The 26,397-nt window shown below is 38.1% G+C and overlaps 1 protein-coding gene across 1 annotated transcript in view; it reads right to left on the bottom strand.

Moving 5' to 3' along the window:
* LOC126297439 (Down syndrome cell adhesion molecule-like protein Dscam2) overlaps positions 1-26,397 on the bottom strand; it is a 384,987-nt gene that overhangs the window by 170,362 nt on the left and 188,228 nt on the right. The window contains exons 11-16 of the mRNA XM_049988328.1: positions 22,644-22,782; positions 17,893-18,012; positions 16,016-16,192; positions 7,420-7,561; positions 6,172-6,320; positions 3,175-3,385 (exon numbers count right to left, since the gene is read on the bottom strand). Coding sequence (XP_049844285.1) covers positions 3,175-3,385; positions 6,172-6,320; positions 7,420-7,561; positions 16,016-16,192; positions 17,893-18,012; positions 22,644-22,782 — 938 coding nt within the window. The remainder of the gene's footprint in view (positions 1-3,174; positions 3,386-6,171; positions 6,321-7,419; positions 7,562-16,015; positions 16,193-17,892; positions 18,013-22,643; positions 22,783-26,397) is intronic.

The raw sequence follows: 26,397 nt of genomic DNA, 5'->3' as shown, positions 1-26,397 counted from the left end.
CATGATGGCAGCCTCTCTCTAGTGAAAAGGAGCTGAACAGCTGAGTAGGAAGATAGTCACCACAGCATAAAATGATAAAAAGACAAGAATTAATTAGCTGGGTTTTAAAAGCTTTGGCAGGGGCATGGGGGTGGCAAAAGTAGATTGTATTGGAATTTATAAGCCAGTAAACACAAAATATAAAAGTTGTATAATGTTTAATTAAATAAATTTATGAACTAGGTTTAGAGCATTTAAAGTGTTCGACTGGCACATTCAATAGAGAATACAGGTAATAAATATGGCAGATTTAAGAAATGGAAACACTGACAAAATTATGAAAATCTGTGGAAATTATCAGAGGAGGAAGTATAATCCACTAAATTAATGCAAAGAAGTTGAGAAAACGGAGCTAAACAGCGGTAAAGAAAACAGGAATTTATGGGTGTAGTGAAAAGGCAAATATCACAACGTTCAGATTGTGCTTGTGCCAGAAGATGCTTGGACATTGTACCTACAGATACATGAGAGAAGCTTTTCCTCAATTTCTAGAATCTAAGTAACTGTGATCTTCAAAATTGTTATATATTTGAATGTGTGACTATGAATTTTGGCAAGACGAGGTATACTGATGATCCAGAGAGGAGTAGTTAGCAGACAACCAACATCTACATGGCTGTTGTAGGTGAAGCAGATGTTCAGATTTGTGAGAAAGTTTTTATAACAATATTCGGTATAAGCAGTTGATGACTATCTGGTGTGATTCAACAAAAGAAAACATCTAGAACTCCTGAAGCAAGTTTCTGTGTTTGATAATACAACAAAACATTAGACATACATTCACAAGGAGAGATTTATGTAGGCCCAAAGCCAAGGGTTTAGTAGAGGGGCAGCATGCTCCCCAATATTTATACTGCCCCTATTTCACTTCTGATTTTGGTTGCAATTTTTTGTGATGAAGAGAAAATCCATTACAACAAGGGATAACTTATTAACTAGAATATGCATTTCTGTTCATTAATATTATACTGTGCCTGTCGAAGAGGTAAGATAAAATCTCATGTCTTTTACCCTTGAGAATCACTGAAATAAATGCAGCAAAGAGGACTGGAAAACTGCACAGGCTCTTATAAATAGTTTTCCTATTTCCTATGCAGTCAAGTCTCTATTCCAGTAAAAAGATTCCCAACATGAAATATTTGTATACACATCTAAACATTAGCTAGATGTACAATCTTCTTCAAGATTAGCACAAAGACAGCAATAAGGAACACCTTTAGCTTTGGCATGTATCATACAATATTTTATCAGTTTTTCGATATTGTCTTTGCAACACCATGTAGTGATAAGTGTCAAGTTTGTTTTCTATCTGAGAAACACACCCAGAAAAAGAATGATCTAGAAGCAAAACTGAACTTCCATGTTAAACAGGCTAGTGTTGTCTATGGAAAACTGAAACTGGTTACAGAATACTTAAAAACTAATAATTCTGTTACTGTCAATGTTTTAAACATGCATCAGTGTCTACCTATGCCATACACCTTACTTGCCTGTGGAAATCACATTCTACAAACACCAACTATGACATTTAACTTCTACGTACATGATGTGTCTAATATGCAAAATGTTTATGTTGACAGAGTAAGTAACTGATAGGGGGTAGATGCCACTATTTCATGTCTTAAGCAACATATTACAGCATTGATTCCCAACAATCTACACTACCTTACGGTGTATTCAGATTCTTGTTTTGGCCAAGCTTTGATTAGCTTTTGGATGTACTTAACATAGTCAGGAACATAAGTTTCTAGTGTCTGGTCATATTTATTTACCCTGTGAGCACAATATTGAGTTAACTGAGAAAAATAAAAGACAGATACCGTATCTTTCATTTATATTCCAGATCAGTGGATGGAATTTGTTAAAAAGTCAAGAGTAATTATACCTTTCGGTGTTGCATAAATGACAGTTGTCATATTTACTGCTGTAAAACCTCTGCTTCGTAAGATACTGAGACAAACACTATCTAAATATCTAAATCTGGGCAGGAAGTTGTATTAAGTGAGATTAAATATTTGAAAATTATTAAAGATCAACCTGTTAAGTTTTTGTTTAAATGTAGTTACGCTAATCTGGAAAATTTTGATACTGGCAATATTATGGGGGAGGGGGGGGGGGGGGACAAACAAGTATCAGGTAGTCCTTCCATCACTAATTTGACATTTCCTCTCAAATATGATGCTCCAAAACTTACAAAACCTGCAACCAAAGGATTGACAGGAATTACTAAATTATGGAGTAACAGTTTATTAAGAGCAAAGCAGGAATGTTAACATGATACATATTGTGAAAATATTAATGACAATGCATTGTTTGATAAAACTGATTATTGTTAATCAATAATGTTTTTATGGAGCAAATGCATTTAAAATACATTAACCCTATTATACTGTTTTAAGGATAAAAAAAAAAAAATACATTTTACTGGACTTAGTGGTAATTTGTAATTATGGATGTTTGAGAATATGCAAAAAAATTTAACATAATATTGTTCTTCTTCATTAGCAAATTATTATTTCTCATATTAAGTTGCATTATAAAGAATATGACAGATCAAAAAGAGTAACACATCCTTTCTTTATGAATTTCTATTATAAAAATAACAAAATAATTTGATATGTTTTAGCAGTCTCATTTGCAAGAAACTCTTTTTTTATAAATTCTAGATTAGTCCATTTTTTTTGCACTTGTTTTCATATAACTGCAGAATTATGCAAGTAAATGTGTAAAGTATAAATCCACAGTGGCATAATGCTGCCCATTATCCCACATTGGAATGATACAGGAATAAAGATTCTTTTTTTTCTAATCAGCTGTGACTATCACATGATTAGGCTGTGATTTTTGATTCTATGCTGAATAAGTAAACAGTAAGTAGTGAAATTTGTGTCTTAGAATCATTGTCACACAATGTGAATGTAAACACTCCACATGGATTAGGTGATTTTTCATTTTTGGGACTCTCGCAGACAGTTATTGTTCCAATGCATAACAGACACTACATAGTTCTATAGATGTTTCCCTTAATCTAGCTTGATAAGGAAACTGCTATCAGCCCATCTGTTTTACCTTTGACTGAAGCCTGTTTCACTCTTTGCCTGGGCTGCTCTTTACAGCTATATTATAAGTACTCACTTCTTACTTGTAAATTCAGCTCCATAGGCTGGGAGGGAGAGGTTGACTGTTCCAGAATGATGCCAATCATTGATGAGACTGGTACCTTTCTTATACTGTATCAGATAACCAATCAGAGTGCTGTGTCCATCAAATGGAGGATGCCATGATAAACGAACTGATCTACTGTTTATTTCGACCACTTCTATGTCAAGCGGTGGATCTGGTGGCTCTGAAAAATGTATCAAACTGTGATTTTTAAGACACAAATGTATGAATGAACTGAATCTACATGATCACAACCACATTAAAATATTTTGCATAAGTAGCGATCTACAGCCTCCAGACGTTTAATAAACATAAACATGGTGTGTAGTAGGCTGTAATGTGATTTTTATTTAATCATAAAATAAGCTTGGAAATGACAAGTGTTCGAAATTAGCTAATCATGTGAAGAAATAAAAATCACATTGCAGCCTACTAAGGACCATGTCTACATTTATTAAACATTAAAATATCTGTACTTCCTCAAATGAAATAAGCCAATAATAAATATTTGCTTCACATGAGCCAGATTACTTTAAAAGCTCAAAAAGTTAAATTTGTCCTTCTAGTTCTGCAGTTGGGGAGGGGGGAATATTGGGAGACAAAATTTGCTGAAGTAACAGAGAGGATGGAAAATCAAAGAAGGGATACAACTACTGTGGATGTTGCATTGGTATATAAAGAATGGCATGCAAATAATCAGCTTACAGTTACTCTATGAGTACCCCTGCTAGTATTCATTCTTGGTAGGGAGCATGTGGGAGTGATCTAGATGGTTGTACAACAATAAACTGGTAGCCACATAGTGCTATGTGCTACGTATGACGATTTTGTAAGGCCTGCATGTTATAGGCAACTATTAATATCACCATTGTCTGCCTTGATGTTGTAACCTGTATGTGTCCTAAGATCCAACGATGGCAGCTTTAGTTTCACCGAAACCGGTAATCATGGAATAAAAAGAATGCCTGTGGTCTTGGCTAGCAGTTTATTGTTATACGTTCATTCTTGGCGTGTCATTATCAAAAATGGATACAATTCTCAGAGAATATCCATACTTTTTGTTAACTCATACACAAATGATGTTAGTGTTTTATATGGGCCTGATGTTCAGAAGGTTGTCAGCAAGAATAAACAAATACACAAAGAAATTATATATTGTTGATTAATGTTGTTTAGTTACAATTGCTCATAATAATAGCAGCTAGTACCCCACACCTAACCACTTCATAAAAGCTAACTAAATACTCCAATATTTGTTCAATGCTTGTGAGGATTTCCCTTCATGTTATGATCCAAAGAGTGTGATTTGTGAATGAGAACAGGAAGACACTGTGTAATGGCAATGCTCAGTAAAATGTTTGAAAATATGCTCTACAACAATGCAATGATACTGATATGAACTGATAAAACAGTGGAAAGTCCTGGATGGAATAATAACAGAATGAAAAGGATTGATTGCTACTCAGCACACGTAGGAGACATCAAGTTGTAGACACACAGGCACAGTGAAAAAGTCAGCTAAAATATTAAGCTTTTTACAAGCTTGTGTCAATATATATGTGTTTTGTATTGTAGTAGTATTTTTCATTGTGCCTGTTTGCAACTCAGTGTCCCCTTGATGTGGCAAGTATCTATCTATCCTTCCCATATTGTTGATATGACTAGTTTTTACAACATGCATCTTCTGGATATCACAACAACTTCTCAAGCTAAAGTGGTAGTGGGTGGACATTGGTTTAGGAATTTAGTTGGTTCATTCTACATTCCACAGATAAATCTTAGGAAGTGGATTGTATCAACTCAAGAAAAGACTGCATAGACACTTAAAAATAATATACATCATTACATTTGGCCATTTAAAGGTGTCTATTCAAATACCAGATTGTCTTTCCTTCTCATCCGATCCAGCAAGTCTACTCTGACACTGAGTTCTGAGTGACTTCTTTACCCCTTCCCCTATACCTCACCAGTCCCTTACCTTCACCCCTATTCCTTCCGGTTCAACCCTTCTGCCACTATGTCCATTACTTTTTAAAAAACTGAATATTTTCATTGACAAACACGCTGTCTGTCAGTTTATTGCCAGGGGAGGTTCTCAGAAAGTTGTATAGCTGTGCATTTCACTATTTTCTGCAAGAAGGCTACACTCAAGAGAAGAAAGAGCAAATCATTATCGTTTGCAGTTTCGTATTGTGAATACCTCTAAAATATCAAAGTTCATTGGATTGTTGACAACAAATTTCATCTGTGGGTGAATGTATTGTGGGGATACATTTAGTATTCCCAATTGATTAAACAGATTCCTGCACAATGTACATACATGAACTGCCAACTTAATTCTAATTACAGTATTTTATTTCGTGTAATGAATAATTTTTGTGTAAATAAGAAGTTACCACAGAATTTTAAGCTCAACCAATCAAGGTGGTCCTTTGGGAATGTTACAGTAACTATGATTAAAAGCAGTGGGGGAATATTGTGCATTTGAAAGAACTTTTCATAAAGAAAAGGTAATCAAATACTGTGGCTTTTTTTTTTTTTGCGTCTGATGTCAGTGCATAAAAACTGTAGAGGTTAGAGGTGTGGCTAGTGATAACTGTCAAATAAAGGAGTTATTGTGTATTTGGTACATTTATATACTATACTTTGTAGTGAATTCGTGAATTCTGAAGCCAGAAGCTGATTTTTCTCAATGCCTATTAAAACAGTCATTTAGGAGGGTCTAAACTTTGAAAGCAGTTTTATTTTGAGGGCAGCAAGACTTCTGATAGTGCTGCTAAAGAATATAGCAAATAATAATGAGATTTTATGTCTATCATAATATTTAAACATGAGTAAGTACACACAAGTAATAGGAGGAGTGTTATACAAAGATTTCTAAAGGAAAGTAAATTACTATTACCAAATTTTTTGGGTGACAATATATATATTGAGGGATAGAAAGAAAAGCGGAAAGAAAACTTAACCAACCTTGTATAGCCAGGTGTATAATAAGCTTGCTGTGACCAAATATATTGCCTGCCTGGCATGTGTAAAGACCTGAGTCATGTCGCTCAGCCTGTGCAATAACCAGCAGGGACTGCAGGCCACTATCTGTCTTGATTTCAGACATGCTTGTTCTGTCAACATTAAATAGCAAACTATAACTTTTTTGTAGGTTTTCATAATAATAATCTCTCTCTCTCTCTCTCTCTCTCTCTCTCTCTCTCTCTCTCTCTCTCACACACACACACACACACACACACACACACACAAAACAAACAAATATCTCTGCTTTTTACTAAATTCGATAACCAAGGGGTTAAATATCATTTTTATGCTCTTAAGCTTCATCTTATGTTTTTCACACAGAAACAATTCTAGTTTTTCAAGAGCTGACTCCTTTGACACCAAAAACATAAAACCATTAGTATTATCAGCTGCAGTATTATCAATGTGGCCAAGTTAATGTCAGCATCAACATTTGAATGTTACAAAATAGGTTATTCAATTGCCAGGTGTTCAAATTTATTTTAAATTTTTTAAAAATTGGTTGTCTATATAACCAAATAATTACTTTTTTTTAACGAAAAGGAGTGAGAATTTATTTAGCATTCAACAGTGCAACAAACTAAGAAAGTCTCCAACTATGCCAACTAAAAGCTCAACTAAATAATATGCAAAATGAAATTAAAGTATTTACTATGATAATTGAAACTGAAGTTATGAAATGGTCCTAATTATTGAAATATTCATTTATAACACTGCTGGTGATGAACCATGTTAATATGTTTTTTGACTCATTTCCTTCTATTACCATTCTGAAGAAATTACTGTAGTAAGCAACTTCTTTTTCTAGTAGCTATTGTTAGTTGATCAACGTAAAAATTAGTTTGACATTTGATTGGGGGAGGTTCTGTAGACAATCATATTTCTTGCAATAAAACTTGACAGAAGAGACACATGAATATTGTGAGATGAGTACTTACTATAAATTAAAGCAAGAACACAGTTTTACAGTAGTGAAAAGAAATTTATGTAGTTGTTATATTTTATGAAAGAGGAGTAAGATAAATAACTGAACAACGTCAAGTTTGAAATATACTTGTTTATTTGATTGCCCCATTCTTATACAAATAAAAAAAAACTCTTGGAACTGTTATTTGTAACTGAGTAACTGTTATGATACCTGTTTTTACAAGTCTTAGGTATACGTTCAAAGAGCTCTGAGGAACAGACCTGTAATTGTGATTTAATCTTTGCCCATTAAACAGCCAGTCAACTTGTATGGGATGATCACCTTTAATATCACACTTGAGAGTTACTTGTTCTCCATGGCGAGCTGTTACATTCTTCTCCATCACATCAAAGCTCACAGGCTCTGAAAAATAAAAGTTGGTTTGTCCTAAAGAGCAAAGTTCAACACCAATATAGAAAACCATACAAGCAACAAACAAAGCACTTCGTATTGACAAGGAAAATAAGATGACAATGGATTTACATATTTACTTATGAACTATGTAAGCAAGAAAAAGCACAATACAAATAGCACACATATTATTGAACCAGAGGTCATATGTAAGTATTTCTCAAGCAGTTCATTTGTTTGGATAAGGAATCGGATAGCAAGTAGAAGCACATAATGGAAATCTCTATTGGTGATGGATGGAAGGAAAGGCCATTTACATAACTAATTCAGAAGAAATGTTACATGTGAGAAGGAAGTTGTTGATGCTGTTGGATGCTTTGTTGCCAGAATGTTTTCCTTCATTGTGGGGATTATGAAACACAATGTGTGCAGCAGATATACTTTGCATTGCAGTTTCTTGAGATCTGCCTCTATGTTAAAAAGAAATGTCTCACAATTTTTTGTTTCAGGCTTTACAGAATGTACATATCAGGCTTCAGATCTTATCACTTTAATTTATGTGTTATGCACATTTCTACCTACATTACGCAAAAATGTAATACAGAATGTTACATTGGAAATAGTTTAGAAATCTGAGAAATCTGGAAATATTGATAATCTTGCCTGAAAATTCAGTTTTACAAATTACAATAACACAATGTGCTTGTGTGTGTGTGTGCGTGTGTGTGTGCGTGTGTGTGTGTGTGTGAGTATGTGTATGTGATGGATGTAGAGAACCACTTCAAGTAGTTCAGGGAAACCATTAGGGAATGTCTAGAGGGTGGGAGATGGGGGGGAGAATTTTTTTATATGCTAGAAAATAACTCAGTAGACATAAAATGTTCCAACAAAATAATAAACATTGATGCCATTAAGATATAACTTGGGTTTTGGGATTGTTGCTTCACACTTTCATTTCTTAGGTGTGCTGCTGAGCTGGCACTGGCACCATCTTAAATAATTTACAAAAAAAATTAAAATGAATAAAAATATTTACGTGTACGAAAATTGCTGGTTACCTATTTACAATAGGTTTCAGTGTGGTGTAGTTCCACTAGGAGGCAGATTTGAATGGTCAGTAAGCCATCAAATGTGCAGACATAAATATAAGAAGTCATAAAAAAGTTGGGTGCATTTTTTGTAATGAAGTGTTTCCTGTTTTTATTTTATGTTTTCTTTTATTTTATTTTAAAAAAATTGTTGCTGATATTAAAGTTTATTTATCACAATGTGAAAACAATCCTTGAAACTTTATCACACAACAAAGGTATGAGCTGATACAGGTCACAATAATGTACACTCCTGGAAATGGAAAAAAGAACACATTGACACCGGTGTGTCAGACCCACCATACTTGCTCCGGACACTGCGAGAGGGCTGTACAAGCAATGATCACACGCACGGCACAGCGGACACACCAGGAACCGCGGTGTTGGCCGTCGAATGGCGCTAGCTGCGCAGCATTTGTGCACCGCCGCCGTCAGTGTCAGCCAGTTTGTCGTGGCATACGGAGCTCCATCGCAGTCTTTAACACTGGTAGCATGCCGCGACAGCGTGGACGTGAACCGTATGTGCAGTTGACGGACTTTGAACGAGGACGTATAGTAGGCATGCGGGAGGACGGGTGGACGTACCGCCAAATTGCTCAACACGAGGGGCGTGAGGTCTCCACAGTACATCGATGTTGTCGCTAGTGGTCGGCGGAAGGTGCACGTGCCCGTCGACCTGGGACCGGACCGCAGCGACGCACGGATGCACGCCAAGACCGTAGGATCCTACGCAGTGCCGTAGGGGACCGCACCGCCACTTCCCTACAAATTAGGGACACTGTTGCTCCTGGGGTATCGGCGAGGACCATTCGCAACCGTCTCCATGAAGCTGGGCTATGGTCCCATACACCGTTAGGCCGTCTTCCGCTTACGCCCCAACATCGTGCAGCCCACCTCCAGTGGTGTCGCGACAGGCGTGAATGGAGGGACGAATGGAGACGTGTCGTCTTCAGCGATGAGAGTTGCTTCTGCCTTGGTGCCAATGATGGTCGTATGCGTGTTTGGCGCTGTGCAGGTGAGCGCCACAATCAGGACTGCATACGACCGAGGCACACAGGGCCAACACCCAGCATCATGGTGTGGGGAACGATCTCCTACACTGGCCGTACACCTCTGGTGATCCTCGAGGGGACACTGAATAGTGCACGGTACATCCAAACCGTCATGGAACCGATCGTTCTACCATTCCTAGACCGGCAAGGGAACTTGCTGTTCCAACAGGACAATGCACGTCCGCATGTATCTCGTGCCACCCAACATGCTCTAGAAGGTGTAAGTCAACTAACCTGGCCAGCAAGATCTCCGGATCTGTCCCCCATTGATCATGTTTGGGACTGGATAAAGCGTCGTCTCACGCTGTCTGCACGTCCAGTACGAACGCTGGTCCAACTGAGGTGCCAGGTGGAAATGGCATGGCAAGCCGTTCCACAGGACTACATCCAGCATCTCTACGATCGTCTCCATGGGAGAATAGCAGCCTGCATTGCTGCGAAAGGTGGATATACACTGTACTAGTGCCGACATTGAGCACGCTCTGTTGCCTGTGTCTATGTACCTGTGGTTCTGTCAGTGTGATCATGTGATGTATCTGACCCGAGGAATGTGTCAATAAAGTTTCCCCTTCCTGGGACAATGAATTCACGGTGTTCTTATTTCAATTTCCAGGAGTGTATATTTCAAAAGCAAAGCAATGTGTTCCATTAACAAAAGTGACCCATCAACAAACAGAAACTGTGCACTACCACAAGATGTCACACATAAACTGAGGTGGTAAGTATGCTTCCCATGGACTACAAATGACAGATTAATTTTGTAGTAAGTATACTTCCCAAGCCCCTTCCAGAAACAACTTTGGTGGAAACCATACTTCCCAATAATAATTAAAACACCATTATTTTGTGGTTTAGGATTTATAATAACTATGTTTTGTTTATGATTGTGTATAATGATTATGTGTCATTTATGGTTGTTCAAAGCAGAGATCTGGCAGAAAAATACATAAAGACTTATTATAGGTTAAGTGAACATTTTAGAGACTTTGACACACTAACCCACAATTTTGTCCAACATAAGAAGGCCGATGGCCAGCAGAGTTTGCGCAACAGCAGTCAGCACTTCGGCAGATCAGTGACCGAGCAGATGGGCAATTTTTCCAAGGAGAACAATGACCAGCTCAATTTACACATCAGCAGTCAATGCTCCAGGAACTGGCAGCATACTGAACTCACGTGCGTGACGTATCTGATGATGCAGAAGAGGACAAAATGGCAAAGCCCGACCATGTCAGCATACAGGCAAAACAATGGAAAGCCGAAACGTGTATCAACATTGATCATGTTTCTGCCCAATATGAGAAGCATAGATGAATGACGGAAGACTCAGTTACTGCCCTAGAAACTTCACGACATTTGCGAAAACACAGAATAAATATCTCTGACAAATTTGTGTGAGGTGGACCTTAGAGGAGGTCCTCCAAGGAGAGAAAGAAGACATGAACAAATGTCACCTGGGTGGGTGGAGTGATGTCCTACTTCACTACAATGACTCAGCCACTACACTGCTCGACAGAAGAAGATGTCAGTACTGCACCAATAGGTCAATGCAGAAGACGCCATCTCAGACGTTACCACAAACATTCAAGTTTGTGTGGTACTTACTCAGGTTTGCTGTGGATGAAGGGACAGTGGCCTCAACAAATGAGTCACCTCTGAACCTAGAGGTTGATGAATTCCACCACAAGATGCTGAACCTGAGGGTCACTGGTTTTATTCCAGGACAGAGCACTCAGTGCCATGCCATAGCTGTTTGTTAAGAATGCAATGAGTGATTTACAAGGAGAAGACTGCACTGCTGCCACAGTGGGTCACATGCACGGTACTGAATGGAAGAATATGCCGCCAGCCCTCTGCTGCAACACGAGCCATTGTTGTATCAGTGATCAATGGAACCTGCACGCTACAACTCCACTGTTCTGGAGCCAAGAGGAATTAAGCATGTTAAAACACATTGTATTACTCTGTTTGTTTAAAGGGTCTTATGCCTCAATAAATGACTGTTAGCAAAACCACCAATGTTTCTCTCACACCTCACCTACTGAACCAAGTAACGAACCCATTCCACCATGCATAAAGTTGCTTTCCCTCCTGCCATCCCTGACAAAATGGTTACTTTTGCTTCCCCTTCCCAAAATCCTGAAGACTATATTTCACAAATAACAGAAACTACAACTGGTGCAGCTGACTGCCACTAGATGCCAGGAGTGAGCATAACTGGTAACACATATTCCCTTAAACACTGTAACGACATACATTTAGTGGAAAGTATATCTTCATGGCTCACAAAAAGGTTAAATATTTTTCATTGAAATGTTTTGTATACATATTAGTTTTTCCATATTTGCCACCTATGCAAATTAAGACTAAGATATTGGAGGGATAGCTTTTAAGGTATTCTGATGATGCATTTAGCATCTTCTGCAGTTCATCATTACTTGTCATATTTTTCTTGCTATTTTTATGTCTATAATTGTTACCTTGCTCATAAACGTATTGGGCAATATTGCTAACATTGTCTGAAATATCATTAAACGTGCTTCTACTATGTGCTAGTGTGCACAAAAGTGCTGTTTGTGTATGCACAAACATTCTCCATTGAGTTAAAGAAATCATTCTGACTATGTTGTCAAATGAGAGCAAGGACCTGTTGACAGTGTGACAAGCTAGGCTAATCAAGTGATGAGAATGAGGTCATAACAGTGCCTAGGGACCTGAAAACTGAAAATGTGGCACCTATTTTTGGCAAAATTACCACTTATTATTGAGATATTTGCATCATTTTTGGTGAAATTCACATCTAATTTTTTGTTTATAAATGATTAGACTTGTCATGCTATGTGCCTGAAGATCAAATGTTGATGGGGTCAGTTATTCTGCCAATATCAAGGCACAATTGTGGATGTTTGTTGGCTATTTCTATGTTAAAGCCATAGTGAAACACAGAAACTGCAAGTAATTTGCATGAATGCTTATTTGAGATTCATTTCACATCTCTTGTACCAATTTTTGCTATAAACTAGGATGTAAGCAAGAAATATATTATAAACATGTAACAATTTTGACACTCAATAGTTGATGTCATGTTCACAATATGAAGTTAAAACAGAAATTGCGATGTGAAAGTAGCAGTAAATTACTCAGGCATGAGAGTGTTTGTGGGAACATCCACTATACATAACTTATGTATGATACGTGGAATATCTGTGGCTTGACCACAGACTTTAGTGCCTTCTTATCTCCCAAGCAGAACAGCGGTGAACAGCGGTGTACCATTTACTGTGTAAATTTTCATGCAATAAGGCATTATTATTGTTCTGTACTATGTCACACTTTTATTATATCATATGTATACACCTACCACATTGATGGCCATCAATGACTGAATTATCCCAAATACATATTGCACTAGATACTCCACTACTATAAAGTGCCAAAATTTGCATGCCACACTGATGTTTTCCATTCTGGATAGTGCAGTGCTTCTCAGTTGACTCTTTGACCATGTACAGTGATCAGTTTTGCAAGTGATGAGCTTCAGTACTGTGGTTCAAAACAAAATCACAGTAAAATTATGACATTGGTGCCAAACAATTGAAAGCAACAAATGTTTTACTGTTGGACCTCAGTGCCATTCCCATGTTGCAGAAACACCAGGCAGCAGCTCTTGTGTAACATTCTGGTTGCTCAGATTTGTGTTCATTCATTATGGGCACTGCACCTTCCACACCTACTGCAAATTGGATACACCCACGTTTACTGCTGCCGGCTGTCCAGATTGTGAACATTCGCATTGCACTGAGGATGGATCCGGAACATAATTTTTCCTGGACCAACCTCAAACTTTTGATTAGACTCACCACCATGCAACTTGACCATGACTCACTGCCCTTCTTCACATGACAGCTATATTTACCTAGTTTCTCTTTTGACTACCGCATGACTATCACAGGTTGCTGATGCTCTACAGCACTACACCCAGAACACAGTGGAGGAACGAAACAAAACACAATGCCTTTTTGAGCAATTTTAGTTGCACAATTCACCCTAAACCACCACTGACAACTAAACCACCATTTCCTGGCACAATTTCAATACAACAATGCCAATCTCTCAAGATCGCATCTCTGGCTTCACTGACTTCAACCATGATGTGAAACAGATTGATACCCTGTGTTCGTGCTTACTCATGGCACTCGCTCTTCCATGGACTGCCTCTATGCATACCACACTCATCGAAGTTTGCTCCAGCAAATAAATTACCATCTGGCATCAATCCCATGACCCCCTCAACATACACAGATACAAGTTTCACTGGCTTGTGTGGCATCCACCTGACAACATCCTCACTTCTGGCACTCCACCCTTGTCTCTCCAATCATGCTGATAGTGTTCCATGTGGACAAACTGGGCACTTCCCATGTCAGCTACAACCATACCATCTGTTCAGTGCTCAACCATTCCTACGGCAACTTGAAGAAACGGCTTGATTGTCTCTTGCAAAAGTACCAGCCATGTTATGACTGGTCATTCACATCATTAGCCCCCGCAGAAGCAGCCAACGACCCCACTCTTGTCTTCCTTTCAGTAGTCTACACTATGGGGGGAGGGGCTCTGTTGGAACATCCAGTTACATATGTTGCTACTTGACTTGGCCACAGATGTAAGTATGTTCTTAGCTCCCAAGGAGAAGAATGTGTACCTTTTACCATGTAAATATCCATGCAATGAAACATTATTATCATTGCATATCATGTTGTACCTCAATTATATCTTACCATCACTATACACTTGTCACGTGATTAGTGGCCTGTCAACAGTATCAAAAGTCTAGCAATTGAAACACTAGAATACAAGAGAAAATTGAACGACTACCAGATGCAAAAATCATTTTATTCAGCTAATGTATTTTCTGTCATAAATGAGCATCCTGGTACATAGCTTTTTGGTATTACTGGGATGTGAGATCAGTGTGCAGTGAGATGACAGTGACAAAAGACATGGAACGTGAATATGTAAATATACAAATGGTGGTAATATCATGTACAGAAGGTGTAAAGGGCCAGTGAATTGGTGGGGCTGTCATTTGTACTCAGGTGATTCGTTCCTGACACGATTATGGCCACACAACAGGAATTAAAAGACTTTGAAAGCCGAATGGTAGTTGGAGCTAGAGGCATGGAACATTGCATTTTGGAAATCATTAAGAAATTCAATATCCATAGTGTCAAGAGTGTGCTGAGAATACCAAATTTCCGGTTTTACCTCTCACCATGGATAACGCCGTGGCTGACGGCCTTCACTTAATATTTTCTTAGAGCTGTCAGTGCTAATAGACTAGCAACACTGAGTGAAATAACCACAGAAACCAATGTGGGACATACATCCGTTAGGACAGTGTGGTGAAATTTGATTTTAATAGGCTGTGGTAACATATGATCGATGTGACCTTTACTAACTGCAGTGCTTCTCCTGGGCTCGATACTACATCGGTTGGACCCTAGATGACTGGAAAATCATGGTTTGGTCAGATGAGTCCTGGTAGGATTTGAGTGTGGTGCAGACAAAACACAGCCGTGGACGCAAGTTATCAACAAGGTGCTGGGCAAGCTGGTGATGGCTCCATAACAGTGTTACATGAAACAGACTGCATCCAGGGGCCCACCTGAACCAATCATTGATTGGAACTGCTTATGTTAGGCTACTTGGAGACCACTTCCAGCCATTCATGGACTTCAAGTTCCCAAACAATGATGGGCTTTTTATGGATGACAATGTGCCACATCAACATGCCACATTTGTTTGCGAGTGGTTTGAAAAACTTTCTGGATGGTTTGAGAGAATGGTTGGTCATCCAGATCACCTGACAAGAATCCTGTCAGACATCTATGGGACATAATCAAGAGTTCAGTTGATGCACAAGAGCCTGCATTGGCAACACTTTTGCAACTATGGATGGCTATAGAGGAAGCATGGTGCAGTATTTCTGCAGGGTACTTTCTATGACTTGATGAGTCCATGCCACGTTGCGTTGGTGAACCAGTCTGGACGAAAGGAGGTCCAACATGATATTAGGAGGTATCCTATGACTTTTGTCACCTCAGTGTATGTGTAAAAACAAATTATTACGTTTGTGTTTTTTTAAAAAAAGGAACACCAAGTCATTCCATATTGTAGCAAATTTACAGCTAAAGTGATTAATAGAATGAACAAAAAAGTAATAAAAACAAATTAACTCTAGGAAGAGTGTCAAAAGCATGCTTTATTTCTATGACTGGAGCAGATTGATGTATGGCTATTGACTATAACTAAGTTTATTCTGTTACCATTCACTGTTATCTTCACAACCTTACTGAGACCAGCCCCAATCCCATTATCAGCACGGCAGAGATAGAAACCCTCATCTTCTGAATTTGCTGCTGGGATTGATAGGGTCCCATTCGACAACACCATGATGTGAACCTCTGATGTATCCAGCGACTGAAAGTCTGATGCTTTCCCACCTAAATTAAAACAAAACAGCAAGAGAGCATTCTGTGAATTAAATAAACGACATCTTCAACAATAATAAAATTAATTTCCATTTATCAGCAGTGATTGTAAAGTCAATTTACCAAAATCTAAAGTGATTTCTAGTTTCTGAGATCCATGCCATGCAGTAACAGTCCACTGTAGAAGATACAATGATGAAAATATTAGCTTGCTTAAATGATGTTTGTATAAACAATGTAAGATAAAAAAATATGTGGTTTACAAACTAAGTACAAAGAGGAACAGCTTTCTGTGTCAGTAAGGAAAGGGGAGTAAACCATTTGCAGTGAAGAAGGAAGAACATACGAAGAATATGTGTCCTTAACTGTGACTTGGAGTCTTAAACTACACTGTATGTTCTCATACTGTATACACATCTGTTTTGTTTTAATATGAGCCATTTGTTGTACACTACATAAGAAAGCGTACACAAAATCAGCACATTAATGGGTAATTATGTAACAGGACATTCCTGTACTCATTTAGAATCACTGGCTACATTAAAATTGAAATCTATTTTACATCATTTCTTTTTTCTGTTGCATTTGTGGAAAATACTGCCTTCCATGCAAAATAAACAATAGTCTGTACCTAAGTGGGGAGATACAGCACATAAGTTCTTCACATACTTGAAAGAGAACTGTGACCAGTCAGTAAATCAACTTTTACTAAAATCATTATTAATTTGTCTGAAATATAAAAATTAAAATTTAAACAGAAACTGTAATCCAGTCATTTTCTTTTTCAGCAAATTCATGGAACAGTTTTCATTCTGAAATTTATAAAAATAACATTACAATAATTTGTAAAGTAATCATAAAACCATCATTATGAAATAACATTTTTAATGGCTTCAGTAACTTCTTAATAGCCTGTATTAACTCTCTCTCTCTCTCTCTCTCTCTCTCTCTCTCTCTCTCTCTCTCTCTCTCTCTCTCTCTCTCTCTCTCTCTCTCTCTCTCTCTCTCTCTCTGTGTGTGTGTGTGTGTGTGTGTGTGTGTGTGTGTGTGTGTGTGTGTGTGTGTGTGTGTGTGTGTGTCCTGGTGCTGCAAGCCAGCTAAAATGAAGGACATCAGCAGAGGATGTGATCTTGGTTAGAGCCCAGCTAACAAACAACCAAGAGAGCTGCATGAGGTGTGAAAATATTTTGAAATGTGACAAAACAAGTCAGATACAAATGTAAAAAATCAGGAGAGGGTATCTCAGAATATTCTATAGGTGCAGAATGGCTGACACAAGGGAAGGCTAAAGGCAGCAAAGCAGACTGTTAATTGAGGCTTAAGGCTGGTCATGTCAATATATTCATCACCATGTCAATATATTCAAAATGGCTCTGAGCACTATGGGACTTAATATCTGAGGTCATCAGTCCTTTAGAACTTAGAACTACTTAAACCTAACTAACCTAAGGACATCACACACATCCATGCCCAAGGTAGGATTCGAACCTGGGACCACAGCAGTCGCGCGGTTCCCGGCTGAAGCGCCTAGAACCACTTGACCACCGCGGCCGGCATGTCAATATATTCATCATATATTCACAAATGAGGAAGAATTATTCCAGTCTGACATGCTGCTTTAGGAAGTAGTGAGATAAAATATTTTTATGTTGTGTGATAAGTGCACTCTGCAGCTCACAGCAAGATGAACTCAAGCACGTTACTAATCTCACCTTGACCATGCAGCCACGACACAACTGGCTGAGGATAGCCCTCTGCCTTGCAATTAACAAGGAGGGGATTGCCAGCTAGTGTAGACATGTCCTGTGGTTCAACGAGCCATCGTGGGGAAACTGTAAAACAATGATGCAAGGAATAAAACTACTATCCTATAAATGAGCCAGGAAGCTTAACACACACCTGAAAAATTGTTTTTTATAAGTAATAAAAGTTATACACTAACATAGATGTACAACAGATGAAAACAGAAATATATTCAAACTTACTGGCAGATTTAAACTGTGTGCTGGACCAAGACTCGAACTTGGAACCTTTGCCTTTTGCAGACAAGTGCTCTACCAACTGAGTTACCCAAGCACACTCACGACCCGTCATCACGGCTTTACTTTTGCCAGAAGGCAAAGGTCCTGAGTTTGAGTCTCGGTCCAGTACACAGTTTTAATCTGTCAGGAATTTTCATTTCAGCACACACTCCACTGCAGAGCAAAAATTTCATTCTGGAAAGATCCCCTACACTGTGGCTAAGCAATGTCTCTGCAATATGCTTTCTTCCAGGAGTCTTAGTCATGCAAGGTCTGCAGAAGACCTTCTGTGAAGTTTGGAAGTGAGAAGATGAGGTACTGGTGGAAGTAAAGCTGTGATGACAGGTCATGAATCATGCTTGGGTAGCTCAGTTGGTAGAGCACTTGCCTACATAAGGTGAAGAGTCCAAGTTTGAGTCTCGGTTTGGCACACAATTTTAATCTTCCAGGAAGCTTCATAACAGTGCACTCTGCTCTAGAGTGAAAATTTCATTCCAAAAACATATTCCCTGTCAGGAAAGAGCAGTGTATTAAAATCAAACATCTATGTTTAGATGAATGACAGGAATGAAGTAGGAAACAAAAAATCTGATTGCTGAAGGTGCTTTAAAATAAAGCGAAATGTGTTTGTTCTAAATATGAATTTTATTACAGACACAAGAGATCATATATAACTTGTTAGTTAGTTTCATGTTCCATGAATCATTTGTACAATTAATCATAATGATGTGGAAAAGGTCATTTTATACTCACATTGCACATGCATTTGTAAATACAGCAATGTGCTGATCATCTATACTTTTTTTTCAGTACCGAACTGCAATTGCAAAAAGATGCCTAATAAACAAAAAAAGACAACATGTATAAGACTTATCTTGTATGAAGATAAGTGATACCTGATATTTATCTGGTGGCTCCCATATTATCTACAAACATAGACTCTGGCAAAAATCTGAGGTAACTTGTCGATGGGTGTCGGGTGAATGTTTAGATACAAGGAATGAAACAATTACTAACAAAGAGATAGAGGGGCTGGCCAGTACTTACCTCAGCTCAGTACAGCCGATAGAAACACAAAAAACAACCGAAAATTTAAGTTCCTAGCTTTCGGAATAAATGTTCTTTCATCAGGGAGGAGAGAGGGGAAAGAAAGGGAAGAAAGGAATCTAAGACAGCATATATTTTACTATCAACTAACCCAACTTTGTTTTCATTTGTCATAATTCTTTACAGATCAGAGGTGGTTATTACCTATTTATAGTAGTTGTTCAAAATACTGAGCATAGTGGTCTGGACAAACTGTTCAGTAACATCTCATGGATTGTACTACATGATCCAGTGTTTCATGGTATTGGCTAATTTATTTCATTGATAATGAATTAATATCTGCATTTTGACAGTTGCTAAAAGGGGGCAGTAAATAAGAAATTATATTATATATATTTATTTGTAGTGTAATGTTTTGTATTTGTCATGGAAAAATAATATTATATCAAAAGAAATACACTTGAAAAATACAAATTGCAAGAGAGAAAATCTGGTCCCTTGTCCTCACTACAGGTGGGTTCTTCTGATCCTTCAGTCTTAGCAAAATGCTCTTCCACAAGTAAGAGGAAGGGAAGATCATGTTGCCTTCAAGACTGTACCTCCAAAAGCAATGGTATCCAGGAGACTGCTTTATTTTGTGGAGCCTGTGGCTGTTCATGTTTGTAAGCCATGCCATCTGTTTTAGTAAAATTGTGAACTGAAGTGAACTACCTATGGACAGTAGAGAATCAAGAAAACCTGGTCATTCTTGTGGTACTAGCCATAGAATCAAAAGGAATGATAGTCAGTCTTGATTTGGAGGAAGTGATAAATGAATTCCCAAACAGCATACATTTGTCTAAGGTGGCTAAATTTGGGTAACAGTCAAGTAAATGGTTTTCCATCCTGTATTTTGCACTGACTAAATTTCACATTTAAGTGAAATAATTTTGGTATAGTATATTAAACTGTAGCGATTTTCTTCATATTTTTGCTATATATTGTGTCCATGTTTGATTTTTCTCTCATAATTATTCGGTAAAAGAGGCTATTGAACTGTGGTAGTAATTTTATCATTTCTGAACATTTAATTTGCACATAAGCTTTCTGTTGTACATTAAAGTGTTAAAATATTTCAATAAGTTTAAACTTGAAGTTAGTGACTACAATGTTTTATGGTTGGTAGTCCATAAACAAATAGCAATGCTGAAGTTTTGGAAGGAGAACATAAAATAAATTACAGCACAGGGGTATTATACATCTTAAATACAGCCCTGCCAGCACACCACCATATCTGAACTGTTCTAAATTTTGATGTCCCACATCAACCAAACCACAAACTTCTGGCTGTGGATTCTGGCATCAGAAATTATATGTTCACTGTCCTGCTCAATGAACTAATAATCCCATAGGTGCTCTTCATGTATCCCCCTTTACACCAATGGTTAATGGGTTGCCTAACTCATTACAATTCCAAACACAATCAAAAGGAGCTTTGATGCCAACAATCTCAAACTTCACCAACCCATGGCACTGAAAGAATGTGTTTTTAAATGGGGTTTCCTCTTCAAAAAGGATAAGTTTGCCATCCTGCACAGTGTACATTACTCTTTCATGACTACCCTTGACAGAAGGAGCATTTTTTCCATTTCAACTCTTTGGCTAACTCAAGCCATTACTTGCACTTTATTCCTTGTCTATTCAGACTATTCTCAAGCTTCTTGGGTTGTATCCATACTTTTGTCCAGTCTCCAGAGCAGTAATTCACTTGCAGATATTCAGAATGAGCCAGCAGAGTTGAAACATATTTTAAACCTCTTGCCCAATGTGGCTTGTTTGACTACATTACAGTCCTCTACCTTGTTCCACATCTTACTGCTGCCAACTGAAAATAACAAATGTTCTAATTCTGCCTGTGTTACACCAGAACTACCTTGACTTTTAAAATCAACTACTCCATCTCCATAATTATGGAGCATTATACACAAATATCACAGCACCAAATTCCAGCCACATCTCCACACAAGCAGGTAGCTTCACAACATTGAACATGACAGTGTACACAAGCACCACAATATCAATCATTTCACACTTCTCTATGGCAGTCTGTACATTTGTTCATAGTGACAGTGTTTATTTAGCATTGACACATTATTTAATGATACATGTTTATGAAAATATACAATTCTTTACACATTTCTGTTTGATTTTTCTCAAAAACAAATGACTCATGACATTTTATGGGAGGCACCTGTATAGATCATTTATAAACTTTATTGAGTTATATAAACATAAGGGTTTTAATGGAGATTCATGATTTATGTATGTGATTTAACTAGGAAGAGAGTCGAGAATAAGATTGTATTAGGTTTGTGTTCATTTCCCATGTATAAAGTATAAAATGAACAAACAATTTGAACTAACATACAGTAATGAAATTAATAAAAATACTTTTGGATTACAAGATACCACCAAAAAGCAGAACTGCATTTTTGCAGATGAACTAGTTGTGGTGGAGGTTGTTTTGTTTTTCTTTGCATGCCTATCAATGACTCAACACGTCTGTGCTTTTTATTTCTTTGGTGAGTGGTCTTCTTTAATGCAAAAAAGTGAACATAATTACTTTTTATCCTGTGTATCACTGAAAAATTAGTAACCATCCTTTGTAATAAATTTACTGTTGTTTATTATATGGTACTATATCTTTTAGTTTTCTTTCCTTGGAAGACTGTCTATTGTCACTTAATGACTGTAAACAAGTGTGTGTTAACACATAGATACACCAGAATCAAACTTCTAATTATCTAGTACTTTTACTGCAGATTTTTATCACTAAAATAGTCAAATTTAATAGTGATTCAACATCTCAACAATCTTTACAATGTCAGTGTTGCCATCTCAGACTTCTGAATATGTTGTGGCCATTTAGAATAATTAATGTTGTTTCATAATGGCCATGAGCTTGTCAGAGTTAAAGCAGTCAACTGGTGTGGCACAACGGTGTTTGATTACAGTCACATGCTTTATGTTACGCAGAGCTCACTTTAGGTGAATAATTTATATACATGGCATTGGAAGAATGGGTGCTTCTATTCTGATGAAAATGCCATGTTACTCAAAGAACACGAATCATTAAATGCAATATTTGAAGCAATGAGTTTTTTAAGTGATGATGAATGCAGAAGTACTTTAATTGTGAAGTGACATCTTTGAAAAGCTAAGAAATTGCAACTGAAAGAAAAAAAAGAGTTTTAAATGAAGTGACAAAATTTCTCAAGTATCACTCATATTAATTTGGAATTGGCTTTAACATGACAATGAGGCAAACCAATTATTAATGTTTTAAGATATGTACTTATGTGAAGTATATGCACTTTGAGAGCACCTGAGCAATTCAGTAACTTACACAAACTTACCTTTCACTCGAAGCTGAGCAGAGTAGTTGCCACTGGCAGCATTGTTGGAAGCCACACAAGTGTACATGCCACTGTGTCTTGATGACAGCTTTGTGAAAACCAGCATGCTGTAGAATTCACTGCTCTCTTTTTCAGTTACCTGCATAAAAGTAGGAATCTTTCATAGGCAAACCAAGAATGTAAAGATTTTACATAATTTCACTGTTTATACCTTCCCATCTGGATGAAAATATCAACATCTCATCTTGCTAACTTTTGGAAATTTCAACAATGATTTACTATTAGCAAGTTCAGGGGAATAAGTGTCACAGTCTGTATTGTGTTTAACCACTATCAAATCATTCATTCATAGTGTCCTACAGATCCATGTAATTGATGAAATCTGATTGCATGCAATGTCTTTCTCTTTCAAAATGCAAGTGGGTGAAGAACTTAAACTTTGGTCACACAAGTTACCAAATCCCCCCGCTCTCGCGAGGTGCCCAGGTTCCGGCCATTTGGCCGCCCGCCTCTCCCACAGCACCGCCTGTGTCTACCGCACCAGCCTTCTGCATTATTTCCATGGCAGGTCAATTCAAATCAGTGCCTGTAGCCTACAGACCACTTTACAGGAGCCCAACACCTGCTGCACAACTAGTTGATCCCATGGTACTGACCGTGTCAGTAGCATCATTTTTTCATGACACATCAAGGACAATGCAGTCCGCCGTTGCTATGGACGTTTTCGCTAGAAACACACCCGTGCCTACCACGGCAGCCTGCTGTATAGCCTCTTCCGCCACAGATCAGTCAGTTTTCCAAGAGACACCGAAGCTGCCTTCGTCCCCAACCCCACATCGTCTGCTGCAGCTGCCATCTTTATACGAGGACAACCCTGTGTCATGGTTTGCACTTGTCAAGTATCTTTTCAAGTTGTATCACATGTCCGACGACACGTGCGCCTCGTCATGCACGCCCATGATTATTCAGACTTAATTTGGGATCTACTCTCCTCGCCACCACCTCCACCGAAATACGAGTTTGCGAAGAAGACGACCATAGGACACCTTGCCTGCTCACCACAAGAATTAATAATTAAGACCTTGTATGAGGAACACCTGGGGGACCAAACCCCATTACAACTCTGGCGCCACCTTCAGCTGGACGTCAGACTGTTGGTGGTGTGGTCTGCCAACTGCCTACTGACCTACAGATCCACTGGCTACTGCACTCCTTCGAGTCATTCATCTCTCCTCTCTACATCGCAGATCAACTGTATTCATTGCTACAACAACGCCAGCCAGCTCACCACTCACTTTTTATGATTGTGATCGCGATTTTCAATTATTCTGATGTTGTATATTTTCTTTTTTGTTAACATTGTATTTGAATTAATTTTCTATGTATGAAATAATGTCAAATGTGAAAATTACCGAACAATCAGTTTAATAAGTCACAGAAGCAAAATACGGAATTCTTTACAGACGAATGGAAAAACTAGTAGAAGCCGACCTCGGGGAAGATTAGTTTGGATTCAGTAGAAATATTGGAACACGTGAGGCAATACTGACCCAACGACTTATCTTAGAAGCTAAATTAAGGAAAGCCAAACCTACGTTTCTAGCATTTGTAGGCTCAGAGAAAGCTTTTGACAATGTTGACTGGAATACTCTGTTTCAAAGTCTAAAGGTGGCAGGGGTAAAATAAAGGGAGCGAAAGGCGATTTACAATTTTTACAGAACCCAGATGGCAGTTATAAGAGTCGAGAGGCATGAAAGGCAAGCAGTTGTTGGGAAGGGAGTGAGACAGGGCTGTAGCCTCTCCCCGATATTATTCAATCTGTATATTTAGCAAGCAGTAAAGGAGACAAAAGAAAAATTTGGAGTAGGAATTAAAATCCACGGGGAAGAAATTAAAACTTTGAGGTTACCCAATGACATTGTAATTCTGTCAGAGTCAGCAAAGGACCTGGAAGAGCAGCTGAACGGAATGGATAGTGTCTTGAAAGGAGGATATAAGATGAACATCAACAAAAGTAAAACGAGGATAATGGAATGTAGTCGAATTAAGTTGGGTGATGCTGAGGGAATCAGATTAGGAAATGAGACACTTAAAGTAGTAAAGGTGTTTTGCTATTTGGGGAGCAAAATAACTGATGATGGTCGAAGTAGAGAGGATATAAAATGTAGACTGGCAATGGCAAGGAAAGCATTTCTGAAGAAGAGAAATTTGTTAACATCGAGCATAGATTTAAGTGTCAGGGTGTCATTTCTGAAAGTATTTGTATGGAGTGTAGCCATGTATGGAAGTGAAACATGTAAGATAAATAGTTTGGACAAAACAAGAATAGAAGCTTTCGAAATGTGGTGCTACAGAAGAATGCTGAAGATTAGATGGGTAGATCACATAACTAATGAGGAGGTATTGAATAGGATTGGGGAGAAGAGATGTTTGTGGCACAACTTGACTAGAAGAAGGGATCGGTTGGTAGGACATGTTCTGAGGCATCAGGGGATCACAAATTTAGCATTGGAGGGCAGTGTGGAGGGAAAAAATCGTAGAGGGAGACCATGAGATGAATAGATGAATACACTAAGCAGATTCAGAAGGATGTAGGTTGCAGTAGGTACTGGGAGATGAAGAAGCTTGCACAGGATAGGGTAGCATGGAGAACTGCATCAAACCAGTCTCAGGACTGAAGACCACAACAACAACAACTTATATGCCAGAACACATTGACAGGGACAAGTCTCCTCCGCTCCCGTAGTCACCACCACCACCACATCCGGCTCATTCATACTGCCGGTACCAAATGCGGTCTACCCGCAAGCACAATGAAAGATAATTAAGTTATGGTTTCACTTGGACTGGGAGTGAAGATTATCCTTTCCTACTATGCTTAGTATGTGACTATAAAATGGCAAATGAATCTCTGCTTCCTAGTAAAATGAGCAAACATTTTAAAACAATGCAGTCACATTTGCTAGATAAACCTGTAAACTTTTTCAAGAGATTGTCTGAACAGCAAACAAGGGCAGCAAATCCTTTTAAAAGTGTAAAGTCTGTTTCTGATAAAACTCTAATCACTTCCCACCAAGTTTCTAAACTAATGAGTATGAAAGTTCATACTATAGGGTGAGTCACTTATTTTGCCTGCAAATATACATACGGTGATGCTAGAACATGGGGCAGCTATGAAAATAAGCAAGATTACTTTGTCTAATGATACAGTTCCAAAGCCTGTAATTGCAAGTTGATGAGTCAACAGATATTACCAACCAGTCGCAACTCTTAGCGTTTGTCCGTTTCATTAATCGAGATCAAATAGTAAATCAGTTTCTTTTTTTGCAAAGGATCCAGTGTGTCTACTAAAGGTGAGGACGATTTCGACATTGTAAATTATTATATTAATAAGTGGCAGTTAACATGGAAGTCGTGTATAGGCATTTGTACAGATAGCGCAACTTCAGAGGTAGGCTGTGTTAAGGGGTTTATTTCTTTTGTAAAAAAAATAAAATAAAATGAAGATGCTATCGTAACTCACTGCTTCCTTCATAGGGAGGCCTTAACAGCAAAAGAATTGGGAGAAAAATTGAGAGATGGTAAATTTTATTGAAACATGTCTTGTGAAAACTCGTTTATTAGAAAAACTTTGTATCGATATGAAGTCAGAACAAAGGCGGTTGCTTTTACACACACAACTCTGGTGGTTGTCGAGGGGGAAAGTGCTTACTCATGTGCATGAGGTACGAAAAGAACTCGTGTTTTCGAAGAA

The sequence above is a fragment of the Schistocerca gregaria genome, chromosome 1 (genome assembly GCF_023897955.1).
Source record: "Schistocerca gregaria isolate iqSchGreg1 chromosome 1, iqSchGreg1.2, whole genome shotgun sequence".
In the NCBI taxonomy this organism is placed as follows: Eukaryota; Metazoa; Arthropoda; class Insecta; order Orthoptera; family Acrididae; genus Schistocerca; species Schistocerca gregaria.
This window is presented reverse-complemented; position numbering and strand designations above follow the sequence as displayed.